The 12,630-nt window shown below is 45.0% G+C and overlaps 2 protein-coding genes across 2 annotated transcripts in view; both read left to right on the plus strand.

Moving 5' to 3' along the window:
- The window catches only part of LOC117459754 (tRNA (32-2'-O)-methyltransferase regulator THADA-like), a 141,955-nt gene extending 136,065 nt beyond the window's left edge, over positions 1-5,890 (plus strand). The window contains exons 38-39 of the mRNA XM_034100852.2: positions 3,841-4,016; positions 5,300-5,890. Coding sequence (XP_033956743.1) covers positions 3,841-4,016; positions 5,300-5,623 — 500 coding nt within the window. The 3' untranslated portion in view covers positions 5,624-5,890. The remainder of the gene's footprint in view (positions 1-3,840; positions 4,017-5,299) is intronic.
- Positions 5,891-8,702: 2,812 nt separating this feature from the next.
- On the plus strand, positions 8,703-12,292 carry zfp36l2 (zinc finger protein 36, C3H type-like 2). The gene is made up of 2 exons (XM_034100645.2): positions 8,703-9,009; positions 9,196-12,292. Exons 1-2 carry the CDS (start codon positions 8,923-8,925, stop codon positions 10,393-10,395), a joined length of 1,287 nt encoding a protein of 428 aa, XP_033956536.1. The 5' UTR covers positions 8,703-8,922; the 3' UTR covers positions 10,396-12,292.
- Positions 12,293-12,630: the final 338 nt, after the last annotated feature.

Here is a 12,630-nt window from a genome sequence, read left to right on the forward strand (position 1 = left end):
CTGTAGCTGCATGCCTCGGGTGCTCAGAGTGGCTCGAATCACTGAGGTGGAACGTCTGGCAGCAGCCAACAGACACCTCTCCTTGTCACGTCCTCCTCCAGATCAATTCGGCCGTTCCCGGCGACTTGAGGGAGCGATGGCTATGTGTGCTCCCCCCAATAGAAGGACTAGAAACAGGCTGTCCTCTAAAGTGGATCGGCTAGGAAGTCGCCCCTTCAGCCTGGGCCCGGTGTAGGGGCTGCTAGCCCCCCCCCCCCCCCCCCCCCTCCTTCGGTTGGGGGGTGAGCTGTTTAGAGCTGATTAGATCGGCTGCCCTGGAGGCATGGACATATCCAGTGCTAAAGCACCGCCTCTGGCGGTCATCCGGGACTCATAGAACCGTAGTTACAGCCGTAACTATCGTTTTCAACATGTGGTTGAGTTTGTGAATAGAAACAAAACGACTTGGTTGAGTTAAGGCAACAGAAGTACTGTACGGGGTCAAGGTTAGTACAAGGTCAATGTTTGGGTTTACAAGTATGTTTGTTACATTACTTAGTATGTCCTTTATGTTTTTACATCAAATAAATCAACATTGAGTTTTGGTTTCATGCAGTACATAAAGCGGTAGGTTAATTTAGGTGGATTCAGTATGTGGACAACCTGCTACAGATTAACATTTAGAACAGGACAGACACCGCTCATAGTTAGAGCCTTTGCATGTAACTATAAGGTAATGGTGGCAGTGTAACTGAGCAAAGAAGATAGTGTGTGAAATATAAAAGGCAAATCTACATATAAAGCCCTTTCTGACATGGTTGCCAGGGTCTCTAACAAGGCAACCACAGATCTCAGTTGAGTTTCAAATAGCTCAGAATGGTACAACAGTTTCCACAAGTGGCACAAGGTTAAGTTTTCCCCTTACACTCCTGCCCTGCCCAGCTCAAATGTACCATAGGATGCCAGTGGATGGAGTATGTGCCAGTGGAAGCCAATTGGCACAACACACACACATGAACACACACAGGCTTAACGACCATCTCAAGCCAATTCATCCACCAAATGGCACTAATATTGTCATTTGCGAGATTGTCTAACACAAACACACACTCTTTCAATGCACACAATACCTACTGAGGACTTAACTCATTCCAACACATACACACACACACACACACACACACACACACACACGTACTCTCACACCCAACACACATGCCAGTAACAGCGTGAAAGACAATCCCCTTGAGAAACGGGGCAAAAGCTCCAGGAGGGAAATCGCATTAAGTGATGTGTGAAGCCTCTGTGGAAAAGTAGATAGATTGAATGCGGCTAACATTTCATATTATATCCCTTAATGTTAATGAGGGGGGCTGTAAAGACTTGACATCTGAGGCCGGGCTGTCCCGGAGAGAGGTAAAGAAAGGAATTTGTCACTCAAGCTTCTGAACTCTTAAATCTCCTCCTAATACGGTACAATCAGCAGCCTCTAATGTTCAGAGCCGCTTTCCCTCTCCGCTCAGACTTCAGGCTCTGCTCCGATTTTACGCCTTCCTCTGAAGCGGAACAACAGGGTTCCCGAGCCTGTGTGTGTGTGTGTGTGTGTGTGTGTGTGTGTGTGTGTGTGTGTGTGTGTGTGTGTGTGTGTGTGTGTGTGTGTGTGTGTGTGTGTGTGTGTGTGTGTGTGTGTGTGTGTGTGTGTGTGTGTGTGTGTGTGTGTGTGTGTGTGTGTGTGTGTGTGTGTGTGTGTGTGTGTGTGTGTGTGTGTGTGTGTGTGTGTGTGTGTGTGTGTGTGTGTGTGTGTGTGTGTGTGTGTGTGTGTGTGTGTGTGTGTGTGTGTGTGTGTGTGTGTGTTGTATACTGTATGTGTGCCGATGGGGGTCTGGATACCTCCCTCCTCTCTTCCCATAGTGGTAGTGTTTTGGCTAGTGTCTCTCAAAGCCTTTTGAAGTCTCTGGTGTTATCTTAGTGTCAGCTGTGGTGATGGTGGTCAAGGTGGGAGAACAACAACAACACACACACACACACAACCTCTGGGTCAGATAGTTGCTGCGTAAAATGAAGTAATACGGTGTGTTTTCCCTCTGTTTGAAGTGTGTGTCCTTGCACTTCCTCTTGTATACAACACGGTGAGTACGGGCTCATGTCGGGCCTGCCTTTGAAAATACTGTGTGTTCAAGCGTTATGGCAACAGAGTACTATTTGTTCAATACTATAATTAGCAAGATGACTAAGAACACATCATTTGTTTTGTCACTGAAAAGAAATCCACATGAAGGTCCGACTCGCATACGCAGGCCATCCATTAATTAACACGTTTACAGGAAGTTACGGGCATCGTTTTCTCTTTCTGTGCGTTGGTGAGGAATCCTTTTGAATCCTCTCATGCACACCCTGATCGTGGTCGCTTGTATGAGTTATAATTGTGTTTCCCAGAAGGACGTCCAAGCCCAGAGAAGACACACACTCACTACATTACGTTTAATCATTCAGTACACTCATTTGAACGCTGCAACTCCACATGCAGCAGCACATACGGTACATACCCACATCAAAGGCTTTACGACGGGGAAACTTCCACATATAGGTACTTAGTAACTACATTTCTTCCTTGCTGTCATATGTTTGAGAAGAACTTGGATATTTTATTTGATATTTCATAATGTAACAGCTCGACAAGGTTTTTTCCCCTTGTTTTTTGGCTTGCGTCGCAGTAACTGACGCACACAAAATGTCTAGAGTTCAGCTGTGGAAACACACTTAGTTCGAATGATTTATTTCAGTTAGTCTGACTTTGGATTGAATTATTTTGGATACAGGGACACACCACTTCGGGGAATGTTCTTTCCTGTCTTGCCACCCATCACACAGTACTCAATTAGCTATGTCTACGTTACGCAAATCCACTCTTGTAGAAGCCAGTTAGAAACCCGTGTACAGGGCAGAGACATCTGAGAGAACTCTGTGTGACTAACATGTATGGAAACACACTGAGAGATCAACAAGAAGGTCTTCACTCGGTCCGTTTGAGTTGTTTGTTTGTCCGTGTTGGTCGTGCACCAACCAGGGTTTCATTTTGCGATCCGAAACATGTCATGTATGTAGTGATTACGACTCGCTATACTATAACTATCAGAGTCAGTAGAAGTGATTCATACTAAGTAAAAACCTAGCTTAAGTTATATTAAGCTTAGTCGTACTGTAACAAAAGCTTATTTCTATATGGAATATAATCATCAATCAATTAAAACACATGTACACTTAGTATATTTTAGGTATAACTTAACTTTAAAAGACTAACAAGAGATAACAAAATGATATGGTCAAGACATTTGACCTGAGATTTAATTAAAAAGTGTCATGATGATTTTGAATTACATTTGAAAAGGATAACAGAATAGACATTTTTTACCTATAACTTATAATAATTAGCAAATAATTATTAAATAATGTATCTTACAGTGGATAGGGTTTCTGTTTTGCGTGGTAAAGTTACTGTTTTGGTCAACGTAGTATGTTGGCCTAAGATAAAGCATAGATTTTGGACATTTGATCATTTGGGTTCAATTTTAGCCGTTTTTGTTGTTCTTCTAGTTTTGTCCCTGACCGTAACCCTTATGAGTATAACCTTAGAACCAGGGCAGAGGTCCTCTGGTCCCTCCAAGGCTGAACTTCAGACTAAAGGTGAAACCGCCTCTGCTGCAGAGCCTCTGCTCTTCTGACACGGTCACCTATGACATGGCCTCTGAAATGAAAGTCCTACAAAGGGCTAAGGGTGGGGGGAAAGTGGCACATAAGTCACATGCGTCAAAACACTGTTTACAGACTTTGTATAAATGTGTTTCCTCTTTCTGTCCTCAGATGTGACGGGTGCGTCTGTGTGTCCTCCGGTGGCCCTGGACGCCGGTGTGGGGCTCCTGTGCCGGCTGTTTGAGCTGTGGGGACAGGTCCCAGCCGGGGCCCTCGCTCTGACAGAGTGGCTGCTGGGAGACGAAGAGGCTAACTATGAAGCGGTGGCAGAGGAAGCTTCCAGCCTGGTAAGAAGTCATCACGTAACAGTAACGGCCCGTCCACACTACAGCTTCAGAAAAAGCTTGGAGCTGGGCGCGTCTGAAGCTCGACCAACAACCAATCACATGAATCTCCCGCCCCTGACACACAAGCAGTGGTTTGATTGGCTAGAGCTTGTACTGGCATATGATTTGATTGGCTGGCGCTGGTTACTCCGGCGTCTCCGACGTCAGAAGTTGAACATTCAACTTCTGACGCCGGAGACGGACCGCTATGCTACCCACAATTCAGTTCGGCGAAAAGCGAGGCAACGTGACGTCACCCCATTCAAAGTGAATGGGCAGACGCGTTGGAAACCGTTTTTGAAGCTGTCGAAGCTGTAGTGTGGACGGGCCGTAAGAGTAGCTTGGTCTTAGCGAGATCAGAGCAACCACATATCATCCAACAGTACGAAGGAACAATGCAAGATATCTGTAGAGCACTGATAGGACATTAATGCACACACGATGAAATCACAAACAGTTTTTCAGATTGGTTTACGATGGTGTTCGCAAGTGTGGATTCACAGGGACAGACTGCACTATATTTTATTTTCCTTGCCCTTGTTTTTCTCTGGTCATAGCAGTAGTCAAAATAGCTAAAGGCTTTAATCCATCAAGGTTTTTGCTCGTCTGTTCAGTGTTTGTTCCAGTTGAGTTCCTTTTTGTGTCTCCTTTAATCAAACTAACAGTAAATCATTGTGGCTGATGGCTTAATGGTCTTCAGCAGTAGCTGCTGCACAGGTCAGTATTTGTACCTGGGGCTGTTTTTGAGAGGAATGCACAACTTGCAGTTTTAATGAAGATTCTATCATTCTCATTTGTCTATCATTTTCTATGAAAGCACCTCAACTTTGTTTGTTAGCTAAGTTAAATTGTTCTTTGCGTTTGGATTCCAGTTCTTGACTTCATTCTCTTGAAAAACAAATTAACTTACAGTCATTTTGTGTATTAGAGCTGATGGTTTTAGTTTTTCGGGTACTTAACTTTACTGTTTTGATTTACTGTCCACCTTCTATGTTCTGATGTAAACCAATTTTACAGAGAGTGAATATTGACACCTCATTTATCAGGGAGGGGTCCAGAAACACAACCGCTATGCTAATGTTGCTCTATGTGTGTAGGTATATATAGGCAACAATTTGCTATCGCATCCATCATATCAACTTAGGAATTGTTTTCAACTTGATCTTTTGCAGAAAAAATACAACCAAACAATACTGATTTAAATCAACATCCCAGTAATCACATTTCCTTTTGCTTGTGCCCAGGATGATGAGGACTTCCTGTTTGAGAAGGGGGGTCTGAACCTGTGGGCGGAGCCTGTCCAGTGGGTGAATCTGCTCCACCGACACGTTCACTCCCTCCTCCTGGGCTTCAAGCAGAGCCAGGCCCCAGAGGTCCCGGGTCAGGACCAGGTCCACCAGATCCAAACACTGTCAACTCAGGCCCAGGCCCAGGCACTGAGCTCCCAGAATGCCTTGGACTCCCTCCCAGCTCTGCCGCAGTTCTGCCTCACCATGGAGCACGCCCGGCTGCTGCTGCGACTCCAGAGGGCCACGCTGGCTCTGGAGGTGCTGGACAGGCTCAGGTAGACCAGTAAATAGCACACTTTTTAGTCTTAAGGGAACATTTTGATAATTAGGGTTGAAATAAAGGAAGAGTTGTCAGATAAATACTTCAACACATCTGGACACAGACTGGCTACGTGATATTTTTATTATCATTTCAAGGGAATGAAGGAACCATTTTTTTTTAATTCTGTCATTGTCTCTGTCTTAAAATTGTTGTTCTCCTAATTTACCAAATGTCTTTCAATTCTTCTGTTCACTGATGTCTTTTTTAATAAACAAACCAAAGTATGGCAAAGTTGTATTTTTCTTGAAGGGATAGACATTCGCAAAGAGGCTGGAGAGAGAAAACATAGAAATAAAATGAATACCGTGTGAATGTGTGTGCAGAAGCCATAACAATAACTCAGCAGGAGCATGTGCACAAACAACACTCGCCGCTCTGTTCTGCTATCAGTGGGAATGTGTCACGCGACAGACTTCAACAGTGTCAGTATTGAGTACACAGGCCGTTCTCCACGTCTACTAGGGAATTAAGGTTGGAACAAAACAACTCTGCGCCTAAAGCTTCCAGTTCTGACTTCAATGGCGCAATTGTGCGGCGACACAAGCTTTAAGCATGGGACTCTGAAAGCAAGTCTCTGACACGTTCCCAAAGTTGTATTTCAGTATGCGCTTCGTCTCTACTGTATGTTTATACGAGGTGTTATTTTCCTGTGATATTTAATTTACTGCAGGATTCTTCCCATTGGATGTTGTTTTTATGCTTCCCTCTACTTTTCCTGCTTATGTAATTAGGAGGACGGCACAATGGACTACTGTCCTCTCGCTGTGTGTGTGTGTGTGTGTGTGTGTGTGTGTGTGTGTGTGTGTGTGTGTGTGTGTGTGTGTGTGTGTGTGTGTGTGTGTGGTGTGTGTGTGTGTGTGTGTGTGTGTGTGTGTGTGTGTGTGTGTGTGTGTGTGTGTGTGTGTGTGTGTGTGAGCGCGTGCGTGTGTGTGTGTGTGTGTGTGTGTGTGTGTGTGTGTGTGTGTGTGTGTGTGTGTGTGTGTGTGTGTGTGTGTGTGTGTGTGTGTGTGTGTGTGTGTGTGTGTGTGTGTGTGTGTGTGTGTGTGTGTGTGTGTGTGTGTGTGTGTGCGTTCACGCTGCCCTCTCTTACAGCTGGACCCTTCTCCCTCCCTGGTAGCCATCTTCCCTGTTACAGTAGAACTGATGTAATGTTTTGGAACGGCTCAACATCCCCCAATAAAAACCGAGCCGTGTGATGGGAGAGTGGTTTCTGTGGACAGGGACATGTTCTAGGGATTTCTCAGGAGGAGCCTCTCCGTGTCTGTCCTTCACATTAAACCAGTTATCACAACTTGCAAAGCGCAAATAGTCCTGGGACAGCCCTCAGACTAATTTTAGGGTTGGTAGTAGTAGATTCCAAGCTCTTGTATCACTTGTTTTTCGCCTTTTGCTATTTTTTTTCTTCTTCTCCAACCAAACCATTCGGCACCTATATTGACTCATGTCAGCGAAAGAAATTTAAAAGAATATATTTGTTTTCCTCTGAATGTTTTTAAAGCAAGTCTGAGTGAAATGCTCTTGTATTTGTAAATGTTGATAAGTATGTAAATGTAGCTTGTAAATATGTTGTATGATATCCTCTACTGTTTTATGTTTCATGTGGAACCTAATTGCTGCAGGTCTCCCTTGAAAAAGAGATCTGGGACCAATCTGGATAAATAAAGGTTTGAAATGAAATGAATTCATTTCCTTACAACCACTCTACCGATTATGATCCTATGTTGAAAGGGTTAATGGTTACTGTCGCAGAAACCGGCTATTTCTGGTGATATGTGTCGCTCAAGGTTTTTACACCCTCCTGGCCAAAATGTGTCCTGTGGAGCTCTTGATATAGAGTCGCGTCCTCTGCTGCCAACGCTGACATCTTTCCACTGTGGTTCTTTTTTAAAAACTTGATAAAACTCCAGCAGTAGTTTGACATTTCCATGTGAACATGCTGACATGCTGAGAAGGTTACGTCATGCTGAACAATACTTATGGCAGCTTTTTTTGACTTTACCAAAAGGATAGGACTGAGGATGACTAAAACATGCTGTATCCTGTCTGAAAGAATATAATGTATCCACAAAGAAGTGACTTCATAGCTGCAAAATGATCCCGAGTGCAGTTAACATCTTGCTCCAGCTCTTCTCAGCAGGTGGCGCACGATTCTTGATCTTCAGTTCTCCCTTTCCTCTCATGGGGGCAGTGTTGCTCTGCTGCACCACATGAAAACCACATTCCTGCAGTCTGGGCTGAGATTGGGAAAAACAAGTCAGGGAAGGAATTTAGAGAGTGGCTTTAAAAGATTTAAACAAAGTAAATCCATTTTGTGCTTGGAGTGACTCGACATGTTGTGCTTTAGGAGGCATTTCTGATCTTAAGGTGAAGGCAACATTTTAAAGACAAAAGAAAAGTGGGTCATGTGAGCACAGCAGGCTTTAACTTGTATGTGTTCCATGTGTAGTAGACTGGAATAGGCTGTGGAAGTGGATTATGCAACCAGTGGATTCTAAAATGTGTGCTGCACTCTGCCTGGACTCCTCTCTGCTCATACTTGTGGTTTCACTCCATCCACAGGGAGAGAGAGGCAGAGTTTCCTTCCATTACAAATACATGTGTCAGCTCCCAACAGTATGGTGGTCCACAGAGGCTAGAGGGGTGGGCTGTTGGTTTACATCTTTGCTGAGGAGTTAAGGCTGTCAGTTGTAGAGCTGTTGAGCAAGGCGTACTGATTAATGATATGTGTGGATGGTTAATGTGCTTTAGCTTGCATGCATAGTAGACGTCCCTTGATGCTTCCACATTCTTTCTCAGCGAGAGTCAACCAAAAAAGCAAAACCAACTTCCACAAAATTGGTTGTGTTATAAAAAAATAAAAAAAAGTTTAAAAGGGGAGGCGGGGGGTTCCTGGGGTTGGATTTCAAGGCGTGGTGTTGTAGAATAGGCGACCAACCGATGAATGGAAGTTTTTTTCGGGGAGGAGGCGGCTCCTCGCAAAACTTTGCACCGACTTGAGTTCGCCCCTCCCCGGCCACCGCAAGGCATTTATACCCATGTAAAAAGGCTCGAGCGGACAGTGAAGCACTCTGGCTCAGCGCTTCTCGAGGGGAGGACATAAAGCCACCTACAACTCCACCATACAAACCTATCCCCCCTTTTTCCCTTCATTTTCTACGGACTTAAACTGAACACAAACTTTTTCCACAACCAAAACCAGTCGTGGCACCAACTACCGTTTCCGCACGTAGCGTTCAAGGATCCTGGTCGGTCCTCCATGAAAGAGGGAGTGCAGCAAACTTGGGGAAACGAGATGTCTGCGACAGTCTTGTCTGCGTTCTACGACATGGAAATGCTTTATAAGGTAAACGCGTATATCATGCAACAATAATGTGTTTCCCTTTTGCATTCAGGGTGAAGCACTTTTATGTAGAGTTGAATAAGCTGCTTCAAGTTTTAGCAAGTTGTCACGTTGCAGGCAAACGTAACATGCCATGTGGTCAAAATAATTTCCAAATGTGAGCCTAACTTGTATCTTTTCTTTTTACAGCAAGATAAAAGCATGAACATGAACGCCATCCACATCAACAGCATGCTGGACAAGAAAGCTGTGGGGGCTCCGGTCACGTCTCCGGGCTCCGGTAGCCCCTTCTCGCCGGGATTTTTCCGCAGAAACTCAACCAGCAACGTGGAGGCAATGAACAACGGCAACAAATACTCTATGGGCTCCTACAGCAGCCTGAAGGAGAACATACCAACCTGCAACAGCACCGCCACGGCCCTTATGAACAAGGAGAACAAGTTCCGCGACCGCGCTTACAGCGACAGCGGAGACCGGGGCCTGCTGCAGCAGAAGCCCGGCTCTCAGATCAACTCCACCCGCTACAAGACAGAGCTGTGCAGGCCATTTGAGGAAAACGGGTCTTGCAAGTACGGGGAGAAATGTCAGTTCGCTCACGGCTACCATGAGTTGAGGAGCTTGTCCCGCCACCCTAAGTACAAAACAGAGCCGTGCCGCACCTTCCACACCATCGGCTTCTGCCCGTATGGTCCCCGGTGTCACTTTATACACAACGCCGAAGAGCGCCGGTCCCCTCCGCCCACCAACGCTAACATGCAGGCGGGGGAGTCCCGCTCAGCCCGCGAGCTGTGCGGCTACGGGCAGAGGGACATCCTGCCGCCGCAGCTCGGCTACACCCAGAGGGACAGACCAAAGCTTCACCACAGCCTCAGTTTCTCCGGGTTCTCCACCCACCACGGACTCGAGTCTCCCCTGCTCGACAGTCCCATGTCCCGGACCCCTCCACCCCCTACCACCACCTCCTCCTGCACGTCCACCTCCAGCTTCTACGAGGACGTGTTGTCTCCTAACTCCATGTCCTGCATCAACAGTGCCTTCTCTTTCCCTGGACAGGACTTAAAAGCCTTACTGGCTCCCCTGGCTGTGCACACCCCCAGTGGCTACGCCAACAACCACTCCACCAGTGCCTACTACGGGAACATGCAGAGCAGTCAGTGCCCTCCCTCCCCTCCGACCTACAACATGAGCCACTTGCAGGCGCTGCGCCGCCTCAGCGGGTCGCCGGTGTTCGAGCCTCCTCCCAGCCCACCAAACTCGCTCTCTGACCGGGAAAGCTATGCGAGCGGGTCCCTCAGCTCTTCCGGGAGCCTCAGCGGCTCCGAGTCCCCGAGTCTGGACGCTGGAAGGCGTTTGCCAATCTTCAGCAGGCTGTCGATTTCAGATGACTAATCGTTTTCTTATGGATTTATGGACGGGTCAGGCAGGGTGGTTAATGAAAGGACCAGGGCAGTGTCAGTGAGTGAGCTAGACTGTCCTTCAAGCAGAGGAACCAGGTTAAACCCCCTCCATCCCATTTCAGCTACAACCACCCTGCCGATGTGCCTTAGTGTAAGACATTGATTCCCCACCAGCTCCAGGGGTGCTGACCCTGCTCTGACCTCCCTGGAGGGGGGCAAGAGAAGAGAATGTCAACCACAGGGATCAATAAAGCTTCAGACAGTTTAAAGTGTGCTTGACCTGGCATCAGTTAGTCTTTTTTTCCTTGTATGTAATATAGCTGTATTAAAACTTAGATAGCAAACAGAAGGCATTCCATCAGTGCCTTGCCCGAGGGCTCATGGCAGCCCCTCTCCCTTTTTGCTCTATCAGGCAAGCCACACTTTTCCTGGGATTAGATGTGTGGGTAACATGACTTGACAAGAAGAAGAGACTGTAAGCGGTTTTTAGATTTCCTCCCATCCTGCCAAGAATATGCCTTGACTCAAAGTAACATTTTTTTCTTTATCGAAGTGTTTTTTTTCTTTTTCTTCTCTGAAAGCTTCAACTTCCATTCCAGACCTGTCTTTTCCCAGTGCCACCCAGTGGTTCGTTTGGTTAGTCTAGTTTGTTGCTTGGATAAAAAGCACTCTTGAGTTGGGTTTGTTTGGGGAAATCACTGCTGATGGTTGAATATATATATTTTTTTTAGCTGTTTTTGAGTGATTGACATAGCTGTGCATAACTGGCTATGGACTATTTAACTTATTTATTATCTTGTGAAAAAAGTATAGGCTACATTGGTCATTTGTGTCCATACTGTATTTATCAAGTATGATGAAGCAATAGATCTATATTCTTTTATGTTTAAATTATGATCGCCATTATTAATCTGCATAAAGTGGAGTGTATGTTCTTTTCACAGTAATATATATATTTTGTTTTTTTTCTCCTTTTTTTGTAACTTCACTTGGTTATTTTTATTGTAAATGAGTAAAAAAAATCTTAATTTAAGAGACCGTATGTGATATTTATTTCATTAATTTTGTTTCCTTGTTTACGTTTATTAAAAAAAGTTTGCGTGATTGCTGTTTGCTCCTGAGGTTGTGTGTCAGTGCTGTAGAAGGCTTTTTCTGTCTTTTTTTTGTGGAGGATCCCTATTTAGATGTTTCTGTAGAATGTATAAACGATGTGGTTGTACAGACCGTCCAAACCTTACTTCTTTTGTTGATCTACATCAGACTTCAGCAACAAAGAATCCAAGTCAATAAATTAACCAAAAAGTATTTTTGTTTTTCTCTGTTTGCACAAGGTCACACTGTGATTCCAGCCACGTGCTAAAGAATGTAGCATCCCTTGTGCCCCAGTATTATTATGATGTAGTGCCTATGGGGTTCACCATCTTGATATGCCTTAAAATTAACCAAATAAAGTATTTTTCCTACATGGCATCTTTTATACACAGGTTGAACTGAATGTAGTGTTGAATTCTGAATATTTTTAAGGTTGTTACCACTCAGACACTGAAAAAACAACTGAAACTGTTCTAAATCCCCATTCCTCTTATTTCCTGTAGCTCTGTTTCTTTTTTTATTGATGTTGAAATCTAGTCTGAGTCTTGAGTTTGCTGGAGAGGGAAGTGGACGAACACGTTTGGTTTGTACATAGTAGGTACAGGGGGATGCGCACTATGAACTGTTGACTACTTTATCAGAAGTAAAGCTTTTTGAATGTAACAAAACGGACAAAAAGACAACGAGAGTTGTGATATTTTTTGGGGAGTCAGTTCACTACAAATTGAGTGTGAGATTGTTAACTTTGTACTGTACATTTTATTGTAGTTCTCCCAATAAAAATCATTTTGAAAAAGCTTACGTTCACAGAAACTTTGTTTTACTTTAGGGTATATACACGTGTTCACACCATGATGTTGCAGAGGAGAAAATGTGACATTACGCAAGAAAGCACCACAACTCTCCTCCTTTGGATAAAAGCCTGGAGGCCCTTGTGCTACTGCTTGGCTTGGGGCCCCCAGCATCTGCCACTTGTCCCTTAGTATACAGTGAAAGCATTGACCTGTAGTTTCCACATAGGGGCCTGACCCTGAGGCCCATCGCCTGTCAAACAAAAGAGCTGCAGGTGGGCTCTGGGACTGTCTGAAGTCATTATGAACATGAGGGGCAACATACACTGAACAAACTATGTAAT

The sequence above is a fragment of the Pseudochaenichthys georgianus genome, chromosome 15 (genome assembly GCF_902827115.2).
Source record: "Pseudochaenichthys georgianus chromosome 15, fPseGeo1.2, whole genome shotgun sequence".
NCBI classification, from domain to species: domain Eukaryota; kingdom Metazoa; phylum Chordata; class Actinopteri; order Perciformes; family Channichthyidae; genus Pseudochaenichthys; species Pseudochaenichthys georgianus.

Bases quoted from the DNA above. Each gene is read 5' to 3' on its own strand.
- zfp36l2 (XM_034100645.2), top strand. From the start codon at position 8,923: ATGAAAGAGGGAGTGCAGCAAACTTGGGGAAACGAGATGTCTGCGACA. The intron at 9,010-9,195 runs GTAAACGCGTAT...TTCTTTTTACAG, and splicing joins ACATGGAAATGCTTTATAAG to CAAGATAAAAGCATGAACAT.